We start from the raw sequence: 16,271 nt of genomic DNA, 5'->3' as shown, positions 1-16,271 counted from the left end.
TGCTCCATGTCCACAGGCAGTGCTGTTTGTGTGGATTGTCTCAAGTTCAAATCAACCTACCACCCTCAGAAAGACTTTTGAGCACAAAGGAGATTGTCAGCTGGGCATTGTGGGAATCATTCCTGGACACAGGAAGCTTACAGTGTGTGATGGCTTTCTTGATGGTCATCCTGACTGGATTTAGAGTCACCATAGAAAAAGCTCTGTCTCTGTGGGAGTTTTCAGGCTAGGTTAATTGATGTGGGTGTCTGACTTTATGTGGGCAGCGTGGACCAGGGTCATAGATGAGTGGAAAGGAGAAAGCAAGCCTAGCAATCATGTCTCTACTTCCTGATTGTAGATGTGATCAACCGCGTCCAGTTCCTGCACCGTGCCTACCCCACCATGATGGACTGTGTCCCTTCAAACTGTAAGCTGAAAGTTGCGTCTTCTCTGGAATTTCGTCACTAGTTCAACAATACATTAGTGGAGCATTTTTTGGCGTGTGCAAAGCCCTGAGGTTAATCCACAGCACCACACACAAAAACTCAGATGACTAAGGAGACGGTTTAGACAGTAAAGTGCTCTTTGTGCAAGCCTCAGGACCTGAGTTCAGATCCCCGGGACCCCTGAAAAGAGGTGAGTGTGGTGGCACACACCACTAATCCCGTGAGCTCCAGGTTCTATAAGAGATCTGTCTCAAAAAATAGGCTGGAAGGCTGTTGAGGTAGCTCAGTGATTAAAGGTGCTTGCCACTAAGCCTGATGCCCTGAGTTCAAACCCCAGAACCCACATGGTAGTGAAGAGAACTGACTTCCTGTAAATTGTACACACACACACACACACACACACACACACACACACACACACACACACGGAAACTGTCACAAAGAAGTAACAAGCTCCTAATGGTCAGTTATCAAATGATTTGAACAACAAACTAAATAACATCATACTGGATTTTAATATGATTGTAAAATAATATATGAATCCATGCTGGTGTGAATGGTTGGTGAGCAGATAAACAAGTCACGATGAAAGACAATGTTCTTACAGAAGAAATTGAGTGTTTGTAGATGCTCCTCTCAGGAGGGGAGTTTACCCCTTCAGTCCTCAGTGTGAGTTACATGTTTCCAAAGGAAGAAGCAAGGTGATCTGGAGGATGGTCCAGTCAGTAAAATGTTTGCTGCATAAACTTCAATCCCCAGACCCAGGAGGAAAGCCAGGGACAATGGCGCACCCCGTAATCCCAGCCCTGGGCCTAACTGGCCAGCCTGTCTAGCCAAATTAGCAAGCTCCAGGTTCAGTAAGAGACCCTGTCTCAAAATCTATAAGGTGGTCAGCTATTAAGAGGACTGAGCACCCACATGGCAGCTAACAACTCGAGTTCCAGAGGACCCAACACCTTCCTCTGGCCTCCACAGGCACTGGATACATAGTGTATAAGACATTCATTCAGGCAAAATCTCCAAGTACATAAAACAAAAATAAACAAAACCTTTTTAAAAAGCAGAAATACGTGTATAAAATACATATGTGTGTTTATATGTACACACACACTTATATACACACACATATACACACAAACATATATTTATATGATGGGGAGCGGCTCAAGTCATCTGTGTGACTCTGGCTGTGCACATACACATGTATGCCATGTGTCTTAGTTAAGATCACTATTGCCCAGCCAGTTGTGGTGGTCTACGCCTTTAATTCCAGCCCTCTGGGGCAGAGGCAGGCAGATCTCTGTGAGTTGGAAGCCAGCCTGTTCTACAGGACATCCAGGGCTACACAGAGAAACCTTGTCTCAAAAAACAAAAATAAAGAAATAATTTAAAAGATTACTATTGCTGTGATAAAATACCATGATCAAAAGCAAACTAAGGAGGAAAAGGTTTATTCAGCTTGTACTTCCATATCTCCATTCATCCTGGAAGTCAGCACAGGAACTCAGGCAGGGCAGGAGCCTGGAGGGAGCAGCTGATGCAGAGGCCATGGGGGAGCTGCTTACTGGCTTGTTTGCTATGGCTTGCTTACCTGCTTTCTTATAGAACCCAGGACCACCTGTCCAGAAATGGCACCACCCACATTGGCCTGGGCCCCTTCCCCATCGATCACTAATTAAGGAAATGCCTGGTCACGGGGTGGTAGGTAGTGCATGCCTTTAATCCCATTGCTTGGGAGGTAAAGACAGGTGGATCTCTGAGACAGAGATCTACAGAGTAAGTTGGATGACAGACAGGGCTACACAGACCCTCTCTTGGTTGGAGAGAGAGAGAGAGAGAGAGAGAGAGAGAGAGAGAGAGAGAGAGAGAGAGAGAGAGAGAGAGAATGCCTTACAGGCTTGCCTGCAGTCCAAACTTATGGAGGCATTTTCTTTTTTTTTTTTTTTTTTTGGTTTTTCGAGACAGGGTTTCTCTGTGTAGCTTTGTGCCTTTCCTGGAGCTCACTTGGTAGCCCAGGCTGACCTTGAACTCACAGAGATCCGCCTGGCTCTGCCTCCCGAGTGCTGGGATTAAAGGCGTGCGCCACCAACGCCCGGCCTTTGTTTTTTTTTTTTATGGTTTGATTTGGTTTGTTTTGGTTTTTGGCTTTTGGAGACAGGGTTTCTCTGTGAGGCCTGGCTGTAGTGAATCTCTCTGTAGGCCATGTTGGCCTCAAACTCAAAAAGATCTGCCTGCCTCTGCTTCCAAAATGCTGGGATTAAAGGCGTGGCCCATCACTACCCGGAGGAGGTATGTTCTTAGCTGAAGTTACTTCCTCTCTGATGACTTTAGCTTGTGTCAAGTTGACATAAAACTAGCCAGCACACCGTGTAACCACAACACAAATGAACATATGCACGGGTCGACACACACACACACGCACACACACACACACACACACACACACACAAGCACACAAATAGGAAAATGTGAGGAGATGGGAAGACAGCAGAGACATCTGGTAACAGAATATAATGGTTCAATGAGCAGTTCCAGTCATGGAGAAATGTGTAGACATCATGTGTCCTCCGACATGCGGGGGCAAGGCACTTAACCTCTTGATCTACAAAAGCCTAATGCAGCTCTGCAGACTAGCACAGTGTCGCGGGTGTCACCCAGCAGAGACGCTTGAGAGTGGCTGGATGTCCTTGTCTCCGTTCCTATACTGCAAAGAAGGAGAAGGGCCACAGCATATGGCACAGGGCTCAGCAGCCCGCGGGACCTGCAAGGTCATAAAAACAAGGACCAGAGGACGTAGTGACAGCTCACAAGTGGGTCTTAGTGCTTGGCGCCTCTTTGCCAAAACAGATACCGGATGCAGATCCGGTTTGGCTGACCAGTAAGTCAGAAGGCTTATGCCTCTCTAAGCCTTCAGTAAACTTCATCTGTCACCGCTGATGGAAAGACAGTGACAGTCAAGTGCCTTTAACAACAACTACTTAGTTCTGACTTGCCAAAACACTTAGAATCTTTACTTTTAAAAATTAATACCAGCCAAATTACATAAGCACTTATATAACATGAATTGGGAGGTAGGGGCAGGGAGGTTGAGAGTTTTGGCCAGCCTGGGCTACGTGGAAAGGTACTCTTTGTCTCATGTTTTAAGGATGGTCGTGTTACAGACTTGAGGGAAGTGAGATAGCCATCTAACCAGCATTTGTGGAGACCTCCAATATGGTGTCCCTGGGATAAAGAGACTGTCACATGCCTTGTTCCCCTGCGCCCTTAGACATCTAAGGACACCAGTGCAGGAGGCGCCAGGGAAGGGGTCAGGGTTTAGAGCCCAGTGCTGTGTGGAGGCTGGGTGTGTTCTTAGACACCAGAGATCCACGTGTGCTACAGCGGTGTAATCTGTGTTCCGTAGCTATGACAAAACACCCAGGACTAGGTCGTGTATGTGGGAAAGAAGTTAATTTGGTCCAAGGTAGAGCAGCCACATCTAGTCACTGCCTGGCACTGTCTGAACTCACGGTACAGAGCAGAAGGGGTGTGGGGGTGGGTGGGAGATGGGGTGGCGGTGGAAGACAGTGGGAGAGCAGAGGCCCCACAAGATTTCCGACCACCACCACACACCGGCCCTCAGCTCCAGGTGGGTTTGGGTGTGCCTGGCCATGTTGAGACCGTAGCAGGCTGTCCCTCTGATAGGGTGGGTTTGGATGCAGTCTGAGGAATGAAGCGTCACATCTCGAAGGACAAGCGCATCTGTGAGGCAGAGCGTTTAAACGGAGGCCCTGGTTCTCACGGAGGTCATCCTTGCAAGGAAAGGTGTCCTACCTGGTACAGAGGTGCTCTGGGTGACGAACAGGCCAGGTAAACGATGAGTTCTCGTTTCAGGGGCACACAGAGTGCTCAGGTGACTGGCAGAGTCCAAATCCCCCCTTGCGGGAGGCCGAGGCAGGTGTGTCCAGTTAGCTGTCTGGGATCCCTTGCTCATGGAGATAGAAAATGGGAGTGGGGGAGGGGACGCTCTCCAGGTGCTGGCTTGGGGTGCTTCCTTTACCCCCATGTGTCACAGCGGTGAGCAGAAGCAGCTGGAAGGTGGGAGCAGCAGCAGGTGGAGCCCTCTCATGAACAGGCCTCCCACGAGTGTGGACCCAGAGCACCACGGGTGGGCGTTGGTGCCCACAGCTCCCTGGACCTCTGCTGGCAAACGGCCTGAAGTTGCCATGCTGTCTTCTGTACCCGCCTCCTTCCTCAGACTCTGCTCTCTGCCCCCTCTTGCTGCGATGCTTCCCCTGCCTGCCCTGTCCCCAGTCAGCCACTCGCTGTCACTCCCCGGCCTCAGCCTTTGCTCCACTGCCTGCTGCCTCCTTGTCCATCGCTGTCTGTCCAGCCCACACCACTGAAAGTAGGCTAGGAAAAGACCGCTCAACGGAAGACTTCGATGAGGCCCCAGATGGCAGTCCCAGGGGACAGAGCTTGTCTCCCAGCCAAGCGGATGCGCCTGGGCAGCTGCTGCCATGGGCCGGAGGGACACTGGAGCCTACCACAGCCTGCCTCTCAGCAAGCCCTCCACTAGGGCATTGAGGGGAGGGGAGTGCTTCCCCTCTCCCCTGCTAGAGACGCTGAGCCAGCCAGGCAGAGGGGTCCGTGCCTTCAGAGGCCAGGGTACCAGCTGAGACGACCCTCTAGTTTTCCCAAGGTGTCTGTTGGGCACTCAAACTGGCCGGTGCTGGCACCGAGGCAGTCTTGCTGGCTTTTTGACGGAGAGTCAAAGCCGCCTGAGCAGCAGACAGAGTCCGGCAGTGGTCAGGTAGGGCTCTGAAGCTCCACACCGAAAAACCTTTGCTTAGTCATGAGGAAATGGACAGGATGCGCGTGCAGTGTGAACGAGAGAACGCACTGATGGTGGTTATTAACAGGGTCTCCCCGGGTAATTCTGGCCGCTCTGGACTCCCTGAGTGGACCGGGGTGACCTCAAATTCACTGAGGTCCACCTGCCTCTGCCTCCTGAGTGCTGGGGTTGAAAGTGTTTGATACCACACCAGGCAGTTATTAGTGGATTTTAACAGTGCTTACCACCAGCCTGAGAGAAAGCTCAGTTTACACACACACACACACACACACACACACACACACACACACACACACAAACACACACACACACATACACCACACACACACAAACACACATCACATACATACACACAAACACACACCACACACACACACACCACACACACACACACACACACACATAAACACACACCACACACACCACACACACACACACACACACACAAACACACACCACACACACACACACACACACACACACACACACACACACACCATTCTCAGGAGGATTATGAACTCAAGACTCACCTGGGCAAGATCCTGTCTCAAAAAGCCCAGAAACATCGACAAGGGCTTAAGAGGTAGGCTTAGCTGGGTGGCCTTTAATCCCAGCACTGTGTTCAAGGCCAGCCTGGTCTTCTGCTGGAGTTCCAGGACAGCCAGGACTCTGTGTAGAGACCCTGTCTCCAAACAAAGAACCACAACAAAGAAGAGATCCCGCGGGGGGATTGTCTGCACAGCAGGAGACTTGAGGGCTGGAGATGGCTCAGGGCTGGAGATGGCTCAGTGAAGCCAGGGGCCAGGGACAGATGGGGGCAGGGACGCCACAGTGCTGGGTCTCCAAGGGGTCTGTGATCTGGCCTGTCCTAGACATGGCCTGCTAGGGAGGCCTTTTGGTAAACATTGAGTTCCCTGGTGTGACCGGGTGACAGGCCTCACTCTGGAGGCCTGATTGAGGACCATTTGCCCTCTCCCTAGTCATCAGTTCCTTTGGTCACATGACATGTGACCTTAAGCAGAGCACTAAGAAGGGACCAACTGAGCCAGGGCCCTTTGTTGACCAGGATCTTATCCTGTAGCCAAAACACACACCTGCCCCTGACACAGCCCCAGGGATTCCAGGCTGTGTGTGGGAGGAGCCCGGAGGGGCTCAGCCCCAGGCCCCTCCTCCCCACGGAGCAGCCCAGGGCACTTATAAAGGGGCCAGAGCTGGGCAGGAGCACCTGCCACCGTTACCATGAAGCTCTCTGGTGCTCTCGTGGTGCTTGGGGTTGTCCTGCTCCTGACATCTGGGGGAAGTGGGTACTAGGGTGTGGGTGTCAGGGGTGAGGGTCTCCAGGGCTCTCAACCTTCACTTCCCAGGAAAGACGGGTGTGTGTGTGTGTGTGTGTGTGTGTGTGTGTGTGTGTGTGTGTGTCAGTATGTGTGTGTGTCAGTGTGTGTGTGTGTGTGTGTGTGTGTCAGTATGTGTGTGTGTCAGTGTGTGTGTGTGTATGTGTGTGTTTGTGTGTGTGTCTGTGTGCATTTGTGTGTATGTGTTTGTGTGTGTCTGTGTCCGTGTGTGTGTGTTTGTGTCCGTGTGTGTCCATGTGTGTGTGTGTCAGTGTGTGTTTGTGTGTGTATGTCAGTGTCTGTGTCCATGTGTGTGTGTGTATGTCTCTGTGTGTGTGTCCGTGTGTGTCTCTGTGTGTGTCAGTGTCTGTGTGTGTGTGTGTGTGTATGTGTGTGTGTGTGTGTTCTGATTCAAGGCTTTCAAGGCAGGATCTCCTTTTCTTTGTGTTCCAGACTGCGGCATTTGCCCAGCTATAAAAGAGGACATTGAAATTTTTCTGGACCAGTCTGTGACTGACTATGTCAACTTCATTAAACAATACAAGGAGGACACTGCCACACTGAAAAACGCTGAAAAGCTGAAGAAATGCGCTGATGACAAGTTCACAGAGGAAGACAAGGAGAGTATAAAGAGTTTGCTGGTGAGTCTCTGTGTGTCTGGCCCGGGAGCCTGTCTGCCGATCTGCTCACCCCGGGTGAGGGATGGAGACTATCCCTCCCTACCACCGCAGCTTCTCTGTGAATCGAGAAATATGACTCTCCCGACAGACTTTCATGAGGTTGGGGCAGGAAGGGACACTCAGGCGGCCTCAGCTGGGCCTGGCTCTTCAGTTCAGCTAAGCCAGGCTAGGCCCTCCAGGATCCCTGGCCCACAACACCACTCGGCCTCCATCAGCCTTTCTGGCCCAGCCTCCCGAGTCCAGCCACACCAGCACAGGGCCTGGCATCCCTTCCCCAGCCTGGATCTTTTATCCTAACTTTTCAAGTCTACCACGGCACCCCCAAGCCACTCATCTTTTTCGTGTCCTCTCGACCTCCAAGGTCACTGTGTAGAATCCAGGCCTGGGACACCCAGGTGGAGAATCTAGTTGAATCCCCTTTCGTCACTAGTACTAGTAGGGATAAGTCACCACCTCAGCTGCGTGTGTCTGAGGGTCATCGTGTGACAGGAATCAGTTCACTTATGGGGCTGCAGCTGCCCTCAGGTCCCCCTAGAGCCCCGGCAGGTCCTCCCCAGCTGCTCCTCCATTCTGTCCCACATGTGCCCAGGGTGTCCCGAAGGGCAGCTGGCTCTTCCCATCAGGCTGGATTGGAGGCTCTTTACAAGGCTTGCCTGCATGGGGTTTGAGGGAGACAGGGTGCAGAGGTGGCTCCCTGAGCCTGGTCAGTCCCATGAACTATGGCACACGGGCTGTAGGTCCCCCCAAGAGGTGCCCCGGGAATGATTGGTGAGATCTCCTTCACCTCTGAGGCCTCCCCCGCTTTCTCTTTGCAGAAGAAAATAGAAGCTTCGATAGCGTGTTGATGAATTTATCTTTGCCAGAAGACTCAAGGAAACCACTTGCCTGCTCACCTGCCTAGATGCAGCAAACCTACCCCTCCCCTCCAGGTGTCTTAAAAACAGGATTCCAACAATAAAAGCCTTGCAATTCACAGGGGAGCCTGGACCGTTTGGATGTGAGACTGGGCAATGATTGGGTGGAGGATGCAGCAGGGACAACCGATGGGACTTTGAGCTGTCACTGCTCAGTTTCAGCACTGCCCAAAAGCCCCTGCAGAACCCATTAGGCGATACTAGGAGACAGTCACCACAGCCAGAGTTCTGTCACTTTCTTAGGCCAGGGTCCATAGGGCACATACATGACTTCCCCGATTGAACTCCCCAGGAACGTGAAACAGTGAAGGACCAGAGAGGCTAAAAGTCTACGGAGGATCACACAGGCTCCTGACAGCAAAATCTGTCCCTTCTGCCCACTGCTGGGGACATGGGCCAATGGTGTAGTGCATGTGCATCACAGTGCTTCTCTGGGCATCTGTGTCCCATCTATAAAACAAGACTAGAACTCTGTATTTCAACCAGGCAGTGGTGGAGCATGCCTTTAATCCCAGCATTTCACTCAGGAGACAGAGGCAGGAGGATCTCTGAGTTCAAGGCCAGCCTGGTCTACAGAGTGAGTTCCAGGAGCCGGGGCTACACAAAGAGACCTTGTCTGGGCAGAGAGGAGACAAAGAACAAAGCTCCCTAGCTCCAAGGCTGTAGTGAGGCTTCACACCCCTGGCAGAAGCAAGAACAAAGGGCCAGTTTTAAAATAGGTGTAGGACCTGGCAGCTTATCCTAGTGCCAATACCCAGTTCTGAACCCAGCTACCTCCCCATTGGACATTACCCCTAGTGGGGACTTGGGGTCCCTGAGCTTCAGAACTCATACTGTGGCTCTGCTCTGTGGCCATGGCAGTAAGCCTTTTCCTACATCAGTCACCAAATGGATGTCTTATGGCCAGTCCTCGGGCCTTACTGATCCATCAGTGAGCCATGTCCTCACGTGAGTTTGGGCTCATACCTGCAGGCTCTATTCAGAAAGGTATGTCTAGGGTTCTCACAATGCTAAGGCTTATGGGAAACCCCAGGGATGCAGGTCCTCTAGTTCCCTGGGAGGTATGCCCCGGGGAAGAGTTGGGTGTATTATTATTTTTATAAGGCTGTGATAAAATACCCAAGGTGGAGTATAAGGAAAAATGTCATCATTTGAAGGCTCCAGGTCCAAAGTCCTGCAGTCTCCTCTGTTTGGCCTCTGGTGAGGACGCCCTGACTGCATGTGGCAGAGGGACCACAAACAGCGCTGGTCACATGGCCATGTCAGTGTACGGGTGGTCTCCAGCCCCCACACAGGGGACCTACCCAACCAGTCTGCAGCATTAGTCCCTCCCAGGGCAACACCCCGTGGCCTGATCGCCTCCCAATTGTCTCCCCTCATACACACGCCACCATCTCTCACGCCACCACACTGAGGACCAAGTTTCCAGCTCATGAACTCTTAGGGGACACAAGGAAACTATATCCAAACCAAGCAGCTCAACAGGAGGCCATCCTGCACGGCTAAGGCCTGATGTCTGGGATCACTACTCCAGCTCACAAGCATCTGGCTGGAGCGAGCTTCTGAAGGGGCCTCCTGCCTCTGCAGGAGCTCAGGGCAGACTAGGGGCTACCCAGACACTCTGTGCCAACTCGCTCACTCCCTCTGCAGGAGCTCAGGGCAGACTAGGGGCTACCAAGACACTCTGTGCCAACTCGCTCACTCCCTCTGCAGGAGCTCAGGGCAGACTAGGGGCTACCCAGACACTCTGTGCCAACTCGCTCACTCCCCACAGGAGGCTATCCCACCATGTTTCTTTCTACAGATTTAAAAACTCAGGGCTTCTCCATCTGGGGCCTGGCTCAGCTCACAACACTTGCCAAGCTTGTCTTGGACTTAATTGTGGGAGCCCACAACTGACTCAGTTTCCCAGTTTGAATCTGAAGTCTATTCTGAATCAATAGAATTCAAGCTTGCTTGCTCCAGGGCTGTGAGAAAGTCCTGATTAGCCCATAGGAAGGAACACACTATCTAACTAGACACAGGCTGCTGATGCCAGCCGGAGGTACATTGAGATAGAAAAGGAAACTGCCTGCTCCTTGACGCAAGGCAGGATAGATAGTGGTTGAATGCCTGCGCTGTGCATTGTTCCACCTCTGTCCTTCAAACTGTGTATAAGCTGGCTGTGAAATAAACTCGGGGCCGTGCGGCGCTGACCGGCAGACCTCTCGACTCTCTTCTGTCCTCTTCATTGTCTCTTCAATCCGCACGCCTCTGTCGGCAGGCTCCGACACTTAATCACACAGCTCTGTCTATAAACACTAAGAATCTCAGGCTTCCGGGGAGATTGGTAGATGGATTAGGTAGGCCTGGTCTTAGGCAGATGGTGTCCTGGCCTTCAATGAGTGTGCAAGTGTCATGGGTGAGACATCCAAGGCTGAGGAGGACACGAGTGACTGGCAGTGTGTCGTCACTAGAACACACATGCTCCCCTCCCACACAGCTCTCCAGGGACTTGCACCAGACTGACTTTAGCTTCTGCCGCTTCCCCTTCTCATTGGACTCTCCGACCTGTACAGTCTATCTGGGGTCATCAAGAGTCAGGAGTATATGACCCTCCAAGTCTCTCAGTGTCTGCCAGCCAAGCCAACATTCTAAGCTGTGCCCTGGGCTCCAGGTTCCAGCTGTGTGAGCTGTCACCCATGCTGGGTGGGCTTTGGTGATGCAGCCGTCTGTGAGTCATTTCTGCTCCCGTAAGTGACCCCAACAAAATTCATTGGACTTCTGTTGTGGGGCACTGGCATTCCTGCTGGGCTACTTCTGGCCTGGCTCCAGAGAGTAGCACCTAGCCCTAATCCATCTTTGGTTTCAAACATATAAAAATCAGCTGGCTAAAGTGTAAATATGGAGAAAAATAAAAACGCCCTGGGGGCAAAAGCAAAGTTTTCAGTCCTTAGAGACTGAATCCCCCTGCAGCTTCAAAAGGCTGGATTCATTCTTAAGGTGCCTCTGGATCTTCATTCAATGGACACATGTGAACCCAGGCACTTGTGTCTCGAAAATTGGCCCCCAATGCATGGCTTGAAGAAGGACAGAGGAGGCAGCCATCTTAAGAACTGGAGGGAAGCATTCTCAGGGTAAGAGGACTCCAGGATCGGCAGGGTCATGGGGAATTTAAACTCCCCATCTCAGGAGCAACAAAATGTACAGTTGCTAAATGCTTGCCAAAAGAAAAAGGGGTAACTGTACAATTTTTAAAGATAGAAATAGAATGGCTCCTGAGACAGAAAGTAAATCAAAGGAAAAGACCTTTTTCGGTAGGAAAAAAAGCAAAGAAAGAAAATAAAAAAGGAAATCTTCCCAATAGAGAAGAGGGAAGAAAAGGAAATTTCTCAATGTTAAAGAGGAAAATGTTTAATCAAGAAAAAAGGATTTTCCTAGTAAAAAGGGAAAAAAAATATTAAAACTAGGCCTAAAGATTAAAAGACCCCATAAAAGAAAAATAAAGAAAAGAAAAAAGCCTCTTCCCAATAGAAATAGAGGAAGAAAAGGCTCTTTCCGATCTAAAAAATTTCAGGATAGCTAAACTCTGAGCTCTTTCTGGCTGCCGGCACAGAGTGGCGACATCTGAATCACACAGAATCAACAGGTGGGCTCACCTCTGCAGCCTCAACAGCAGGCCCAGAGCTTAGAACTGCCGTGTCTGTTTGCTTAACTCTGGTTTAAATGTTTTTTATTTTTCCCTCAGAGTGGGAATAACTCAATATTAAAGATCCCTTCGTGGGAAATGTGTTCTGTTTTTCCCTAATGATGGGAATAACTCATTATTAGTAGTCTCTTATGTGAGAAAGAGGAAGTCTAAATGGGCCCAACTTCTAGTGAAGAACGGTTGATGTCAGGACATGGAATGCTAAGTGGATGCTGTTTGGATTCCCAGAGATATTAACCATTCATTGTACAGAGAATGTTCTCTTCTCTTTTGCTTGTCTAATAAATGTTTGGATGATGTTTGATTTTCATGGTAGATAAAGTGAAGGAACAGGATTCATAATTCAAACTATATATTGGGTATGCTTGTGTCTGTTGATCATTACTGAGAATTGGCTCTGCTCTTTAAGTTGCTTTCTAGAAATTCTTTGTTAAATTCTTAAAAATGTAACACCTGAAACAGACTGGGTTGTTAGCTTATTAAATAATGTAGTTGCTAGGATAAAAACTCATAAAAAATAATCTCTTATTTATAAAGAACTTACAAAATTATTTTCCCACTAAGTAAAATGCAGGTAAATTATTTGATCCACACTGTTAATAATTGACAAGTTGCATTAACGTGTTACTTGGGATCTATAAAAAAAAGGATCCTCTTTTTAAGATTTTATAGAAAATACTCCAGAGTATTGCCTAAAGTTACTTCTTAAAATCCTACAGAGATTGTCTTTAATGCTTTTATAGATGGCATAAGTAAAAAGGACCATGGAAATAGAAGCTGGTGATAGAATTGCTCAGTTATTATTGCTTCCATATCTTAAAGGCAAAGAGGCGCCTATATGTAAAACAGGAGGAGGCTTTGGAAGTACAGGGAAAAAAAGGTGTTTTGGCAAACAGTTACCAATGATGAATGGCCTAAATTAAAAGTAAAATTAAATGAGATTGAGATTGAACGATTGTTGAATTCTGATACTGATGTATCTATAATTTCACAAGAATCCTGGGATCCCAACTGGCTTTTACAAGAAATCTCCACTCAATTTGTAGGCATTGGAACCTTATCTCAAGTAAAAAAAGAATGTAGAATGGATTAAATGTATAGGGCCAGAAGGATAGGAAGGGATCTGAAAGCCTTATGTGGCTGATGTAGCCATGAATTTATGGGGGAAGAGATTTGTTACAACAATGGGGAGCTCAGATTAATATTCCTACAATTTCAAAAACAGCTTGTAAATCGATGTTTAAATTGCGATATATTCCTGGAAAGAGCATCAGGAAAAATTAAAAGCCTGTGATTTTATGGGCTATGCAGGTTGTACACAGGCAAGACAGGACAGGAGTTGGCTTTCCAAATTTAGAGTAGGGCCGCTGCCGGTAGCCCAACTGCCCTGCCTTTAAAAAGGCTAACTAAGAAGCCTGTATGGGTAGAGCAGTGGCCCTTAACTAAAGAAAAGTTGCAGGCACTTGAAGAATTTGTAAAAGAACAGTTAGATACTAAGCACATCAAGGAGACTACTAGCCCTTGGAATGTATTTGTAATAAAAAAAGAAAGGTGGAAAGTGAAGAATGTTAACTGATCTAAGAGTTACTAATAAGATAATTCAATCTATAGGATCTTTACACCCTGGGATTCCTTTACCTTCTTTATTACCTAAAGATTGGCCCTTTATAATGATTGGTTTGCAGGGTTGCTTCTTTATGATTCCTTTACAGGAACAGGATAGAAAAAAAATTGCTTTTACAATTTCTACTTATAATAATGTCCAGCCAGTAAGGAGATATCATTGGAATATCCTCCCTTAGGGAATTCTAAATAGCCCAGCTTTACATCAATATTTTGTTAATGAACCACTAGAAATGGAACACAAACAATTTCCTTAGTTGATATATAATATAGATGATATTTTATTGGTCGCTTCTGATATAGATACCCTAGAAAAAATGTTTAATATGGTACAGAAAATTTTACCCTATTGGGTATTACAGATTTCTCCTGAAAAAATACAAAGAGAAGCCAGGCGGTGGTAGCGCACACCTTTAATCCCAGCACTCGGGAGGCAGAGCCAGGTGGGTCTCTGTGAGTTCAAGGCCAGCCTGGACTACAGAGTGAGATCCAGGACAGGCACCAAAACTACACAGAGAAACCTTGTCTTGAAAAAAAAAATACAAAGAGAAGATTCTCTTAATTATTTAGGGTTTAAATTGAGTAAACAGAGAATTCAGTCACAAAAGGTACAGATTAGGAGAGATCAGTTGCACACTCTTAATGATTTTCAAAAACTATTGGGTCATATTAACTGGTTGTGGCCTACAATTGTATTATCTACCCCAGAATTGTAATTTGTTTCCAATTTTGCAAGGTGACTCAGATTTAAACAGTCCAAGACAGTTAATAACTGAGGCTGAAAAAGAATTAGCCATGGTAGAATAAAAGTTACAAAATGCCTGTGTGGATAAATTAGACCTCACAAAGAGGTGTATTTTAGTAATTTTACCTTCAAATCATTCCCCTACTGGACTCATTATGCAGAGAGAGTATTATATTTTAGAATAGATTTTCTTAGCTCAGAAACAGAGCAAAAAAAATAAAAACCTATATAGAAGAAGTTTCTGAACTAATCACAAAGGGAAGATTAAGACTTGGTCAATTGCCAGGTATGGATCCAGCTGAGATTATGGTACCCTATACCAATACTGAAATTAGGCAATTATGGGAGATTAATGATGATTGACAAAGAGCTTGTAGTAATTTCTTAGGAGAAATTAACAACAAATATCCAAAAAGTAAGCAAATTCAGTTTATAAAAAGAACTGAATGGATTCTTCCCCCCATAATGAAGAGAACACCTATGCCTGGGCCTCTTACATTTCATACTGATGCAAATAAATTAGGAATGGCTGGTTATAAAGCAGGGAACATCAGTAAGATTGTTCAAAGTCCCTATGACTCAGCTCAAAAATCAGAGCTGTATGACATCCTGATGGTTTTATTAGATTTTAAAAAACCTCTCAACATAATTACTGATATTCAATATGCAAAAAGGGTTGTATTGCATATAAAGACTGCTGAATTTATTCCTGATAATTCAGAACTAACTTTATTACTTGTACAACTACAACAGGCAATCCAAGAAAGGAGTTGCCCACTTTATATTATTCAATCTCATACTGGGTTCCCTGGACCTTAGCAAAGGGAAATGAGAAGATTGATCAATTATTGATAGGAAATGTGTTGGAAGCTTCAGAATTTCACAAGAAACACCATGTTAATAGTAGAGGCTTAAAGAAGAAATTTTCCATTACTTGGCAACAGGCTAAGGAAATCATACAAAAACTGTCCTGCTTCTTCTTTTTATGATCAAGTTCCTTTACCTGCAGGAACTAAAGGTACAGGAATGAAACTTGGCAAATGGATGTATTTCATTTAGTAGATTTTGGAAAATTAAAATATGTTCATCATACCATTGATGCTTATTCTGGATTCCAATGGGCATCTGCCTTAAGTTCTGAAAAGGCTGATTCTATAATTACATGTTTATTAGAAACAATGGCTGTAATGGGCACACCAGCACAAGTAATACTAATGCCCCAGCTTATGTCTCCAGTAAAATGAAACAATCTTTTGCACGTTACAACATAAAACATGTTGCCTACAGGACAAGCAATTGTTGAAAGATCTAATCACACTCTAACAGAGATGCTTGCTGGACAGGAGGGGGATATGAAGACCCCCCCAGAGATAGACTGCATAATGTCTTACTAACTTTAAATTTTTCTAAACATTAATGAAACAGGAACAACACTGAGTTATGGAAAGAATTGCTGAATTGAGTCAGCCTATGTATTATAAATATTTTAACATCAAAGTAGTCCAGAGCAAGTGTTAAGTTAGGGCTGAGGTTATGCTTGTTTCCACAGGAGAGATAAAAATTGTGGATCCCATCAAGTTGACAAAAATCCAGCATGAACAAGAAGAGTCTCTTGAATGCTGCTGAGATGCCTCTGAGAAGGACAAAATACAAAGGCCTTTGGAGCAAACAACTAATCATCCCACCTGGGGAGAGCTTAAGAGTTTGTATGACAACCCAAACCCCACCCAGTTAACTTAGCAGTCAGTTGGGGAGATATGAATATTCCTGTAGTAGTTAACAAATCTTCTTGGCTACCTGGTCCTTATGACAGCTGAGGTCCTGCTCAGCCAATGGAGGAGGGTAGAGTGATCGACAATTACACCGTTGGAGTACAAGGAATTCCTATTTGCATGGGAAATGGAATTCAATGCCTAAAAATAACCTCTCAAGTATGGCTGTCCATAGTCAATACTACCCAAGGTTGTTATAATAAATTTTATATACTTTTATCTGGTTTTAAAGGACAGGAGATTAATGCTACTG

At 46.9% G+C, this 16,271-nt stretch overlaps 1 protein-coding gene across 1 annotated transcript; it reads left to right on the top strand.

The window, feature by feature from the left end:
* The first annotated feature begins 6,501 nt into the window (after positions 1–6,501).
* Positions 6,502–8,244, top strand: LOC102916006 (major allergen I polypeptide chain 1-like). The gene is made up of 3 exons (XM_006984991.4): positions 6,502–6,562; positions 7,050–7,237; positions 8,092–8,244. The coding sequence occupies exons 1-3, from the start codon at positions 6,502–6,504 to the stop codon at positions 8,119–8,121; spliced, it is 279 nt and encodes a 92-aa protein (XP_006985053.1). The 3' UTR covers positions 8,122–8,244.
* Positions 8,245–16,271: the final 8,027 nt, after the last annotated feature.

Source organism: Peromyscus maniculatus, chromosome 1 (assembly GCF_049852395.1).
Source record: "Peromyscus maniculatus bairdii isolate BWxNUB_F1_BW_parent chromosome 1, HU_Pman_BW_mat_3.1, whole genome shotgun sequence".
NCBI classification, from domain to species: domain Eukaryota; kingdom Metazoa; phylum Chordata; class Mammalia; order Rodentia; family Cricetidae; genus Peromyscus; species Peromyscus maniculatus.
Note: the sequence above shows the minus strand (reverse complement) of the source record. Positions and strands in the feature narration are given on the sequence as shown.

Bases quoted from the DNA above. Each gene is read 5' to 3' on its own strand.
- LOC102916006 (XM_006984991.4), top strand. From the start codon at position 6,502: ATGAAGCTCTCTGGTGCTCTCGTGGTGCTTGGGGTTGTCCTGCTCCTG. The intron at 6,563-7,049 runs GTGGGTACTAGG...TTTGTGTTCCAG, and splicing joins GCTCCTGACATCTGGGGGAA to ACTGCGGCATTTGCCCAGCT. The intron at 7,238-8,091 runs GTGAGTCTCTGT...TTCTCTTTGCAG, and splicing joins AGAGTATAAAGAGTTTGCTG to AAGAAAATAGAAGCTTCGAT.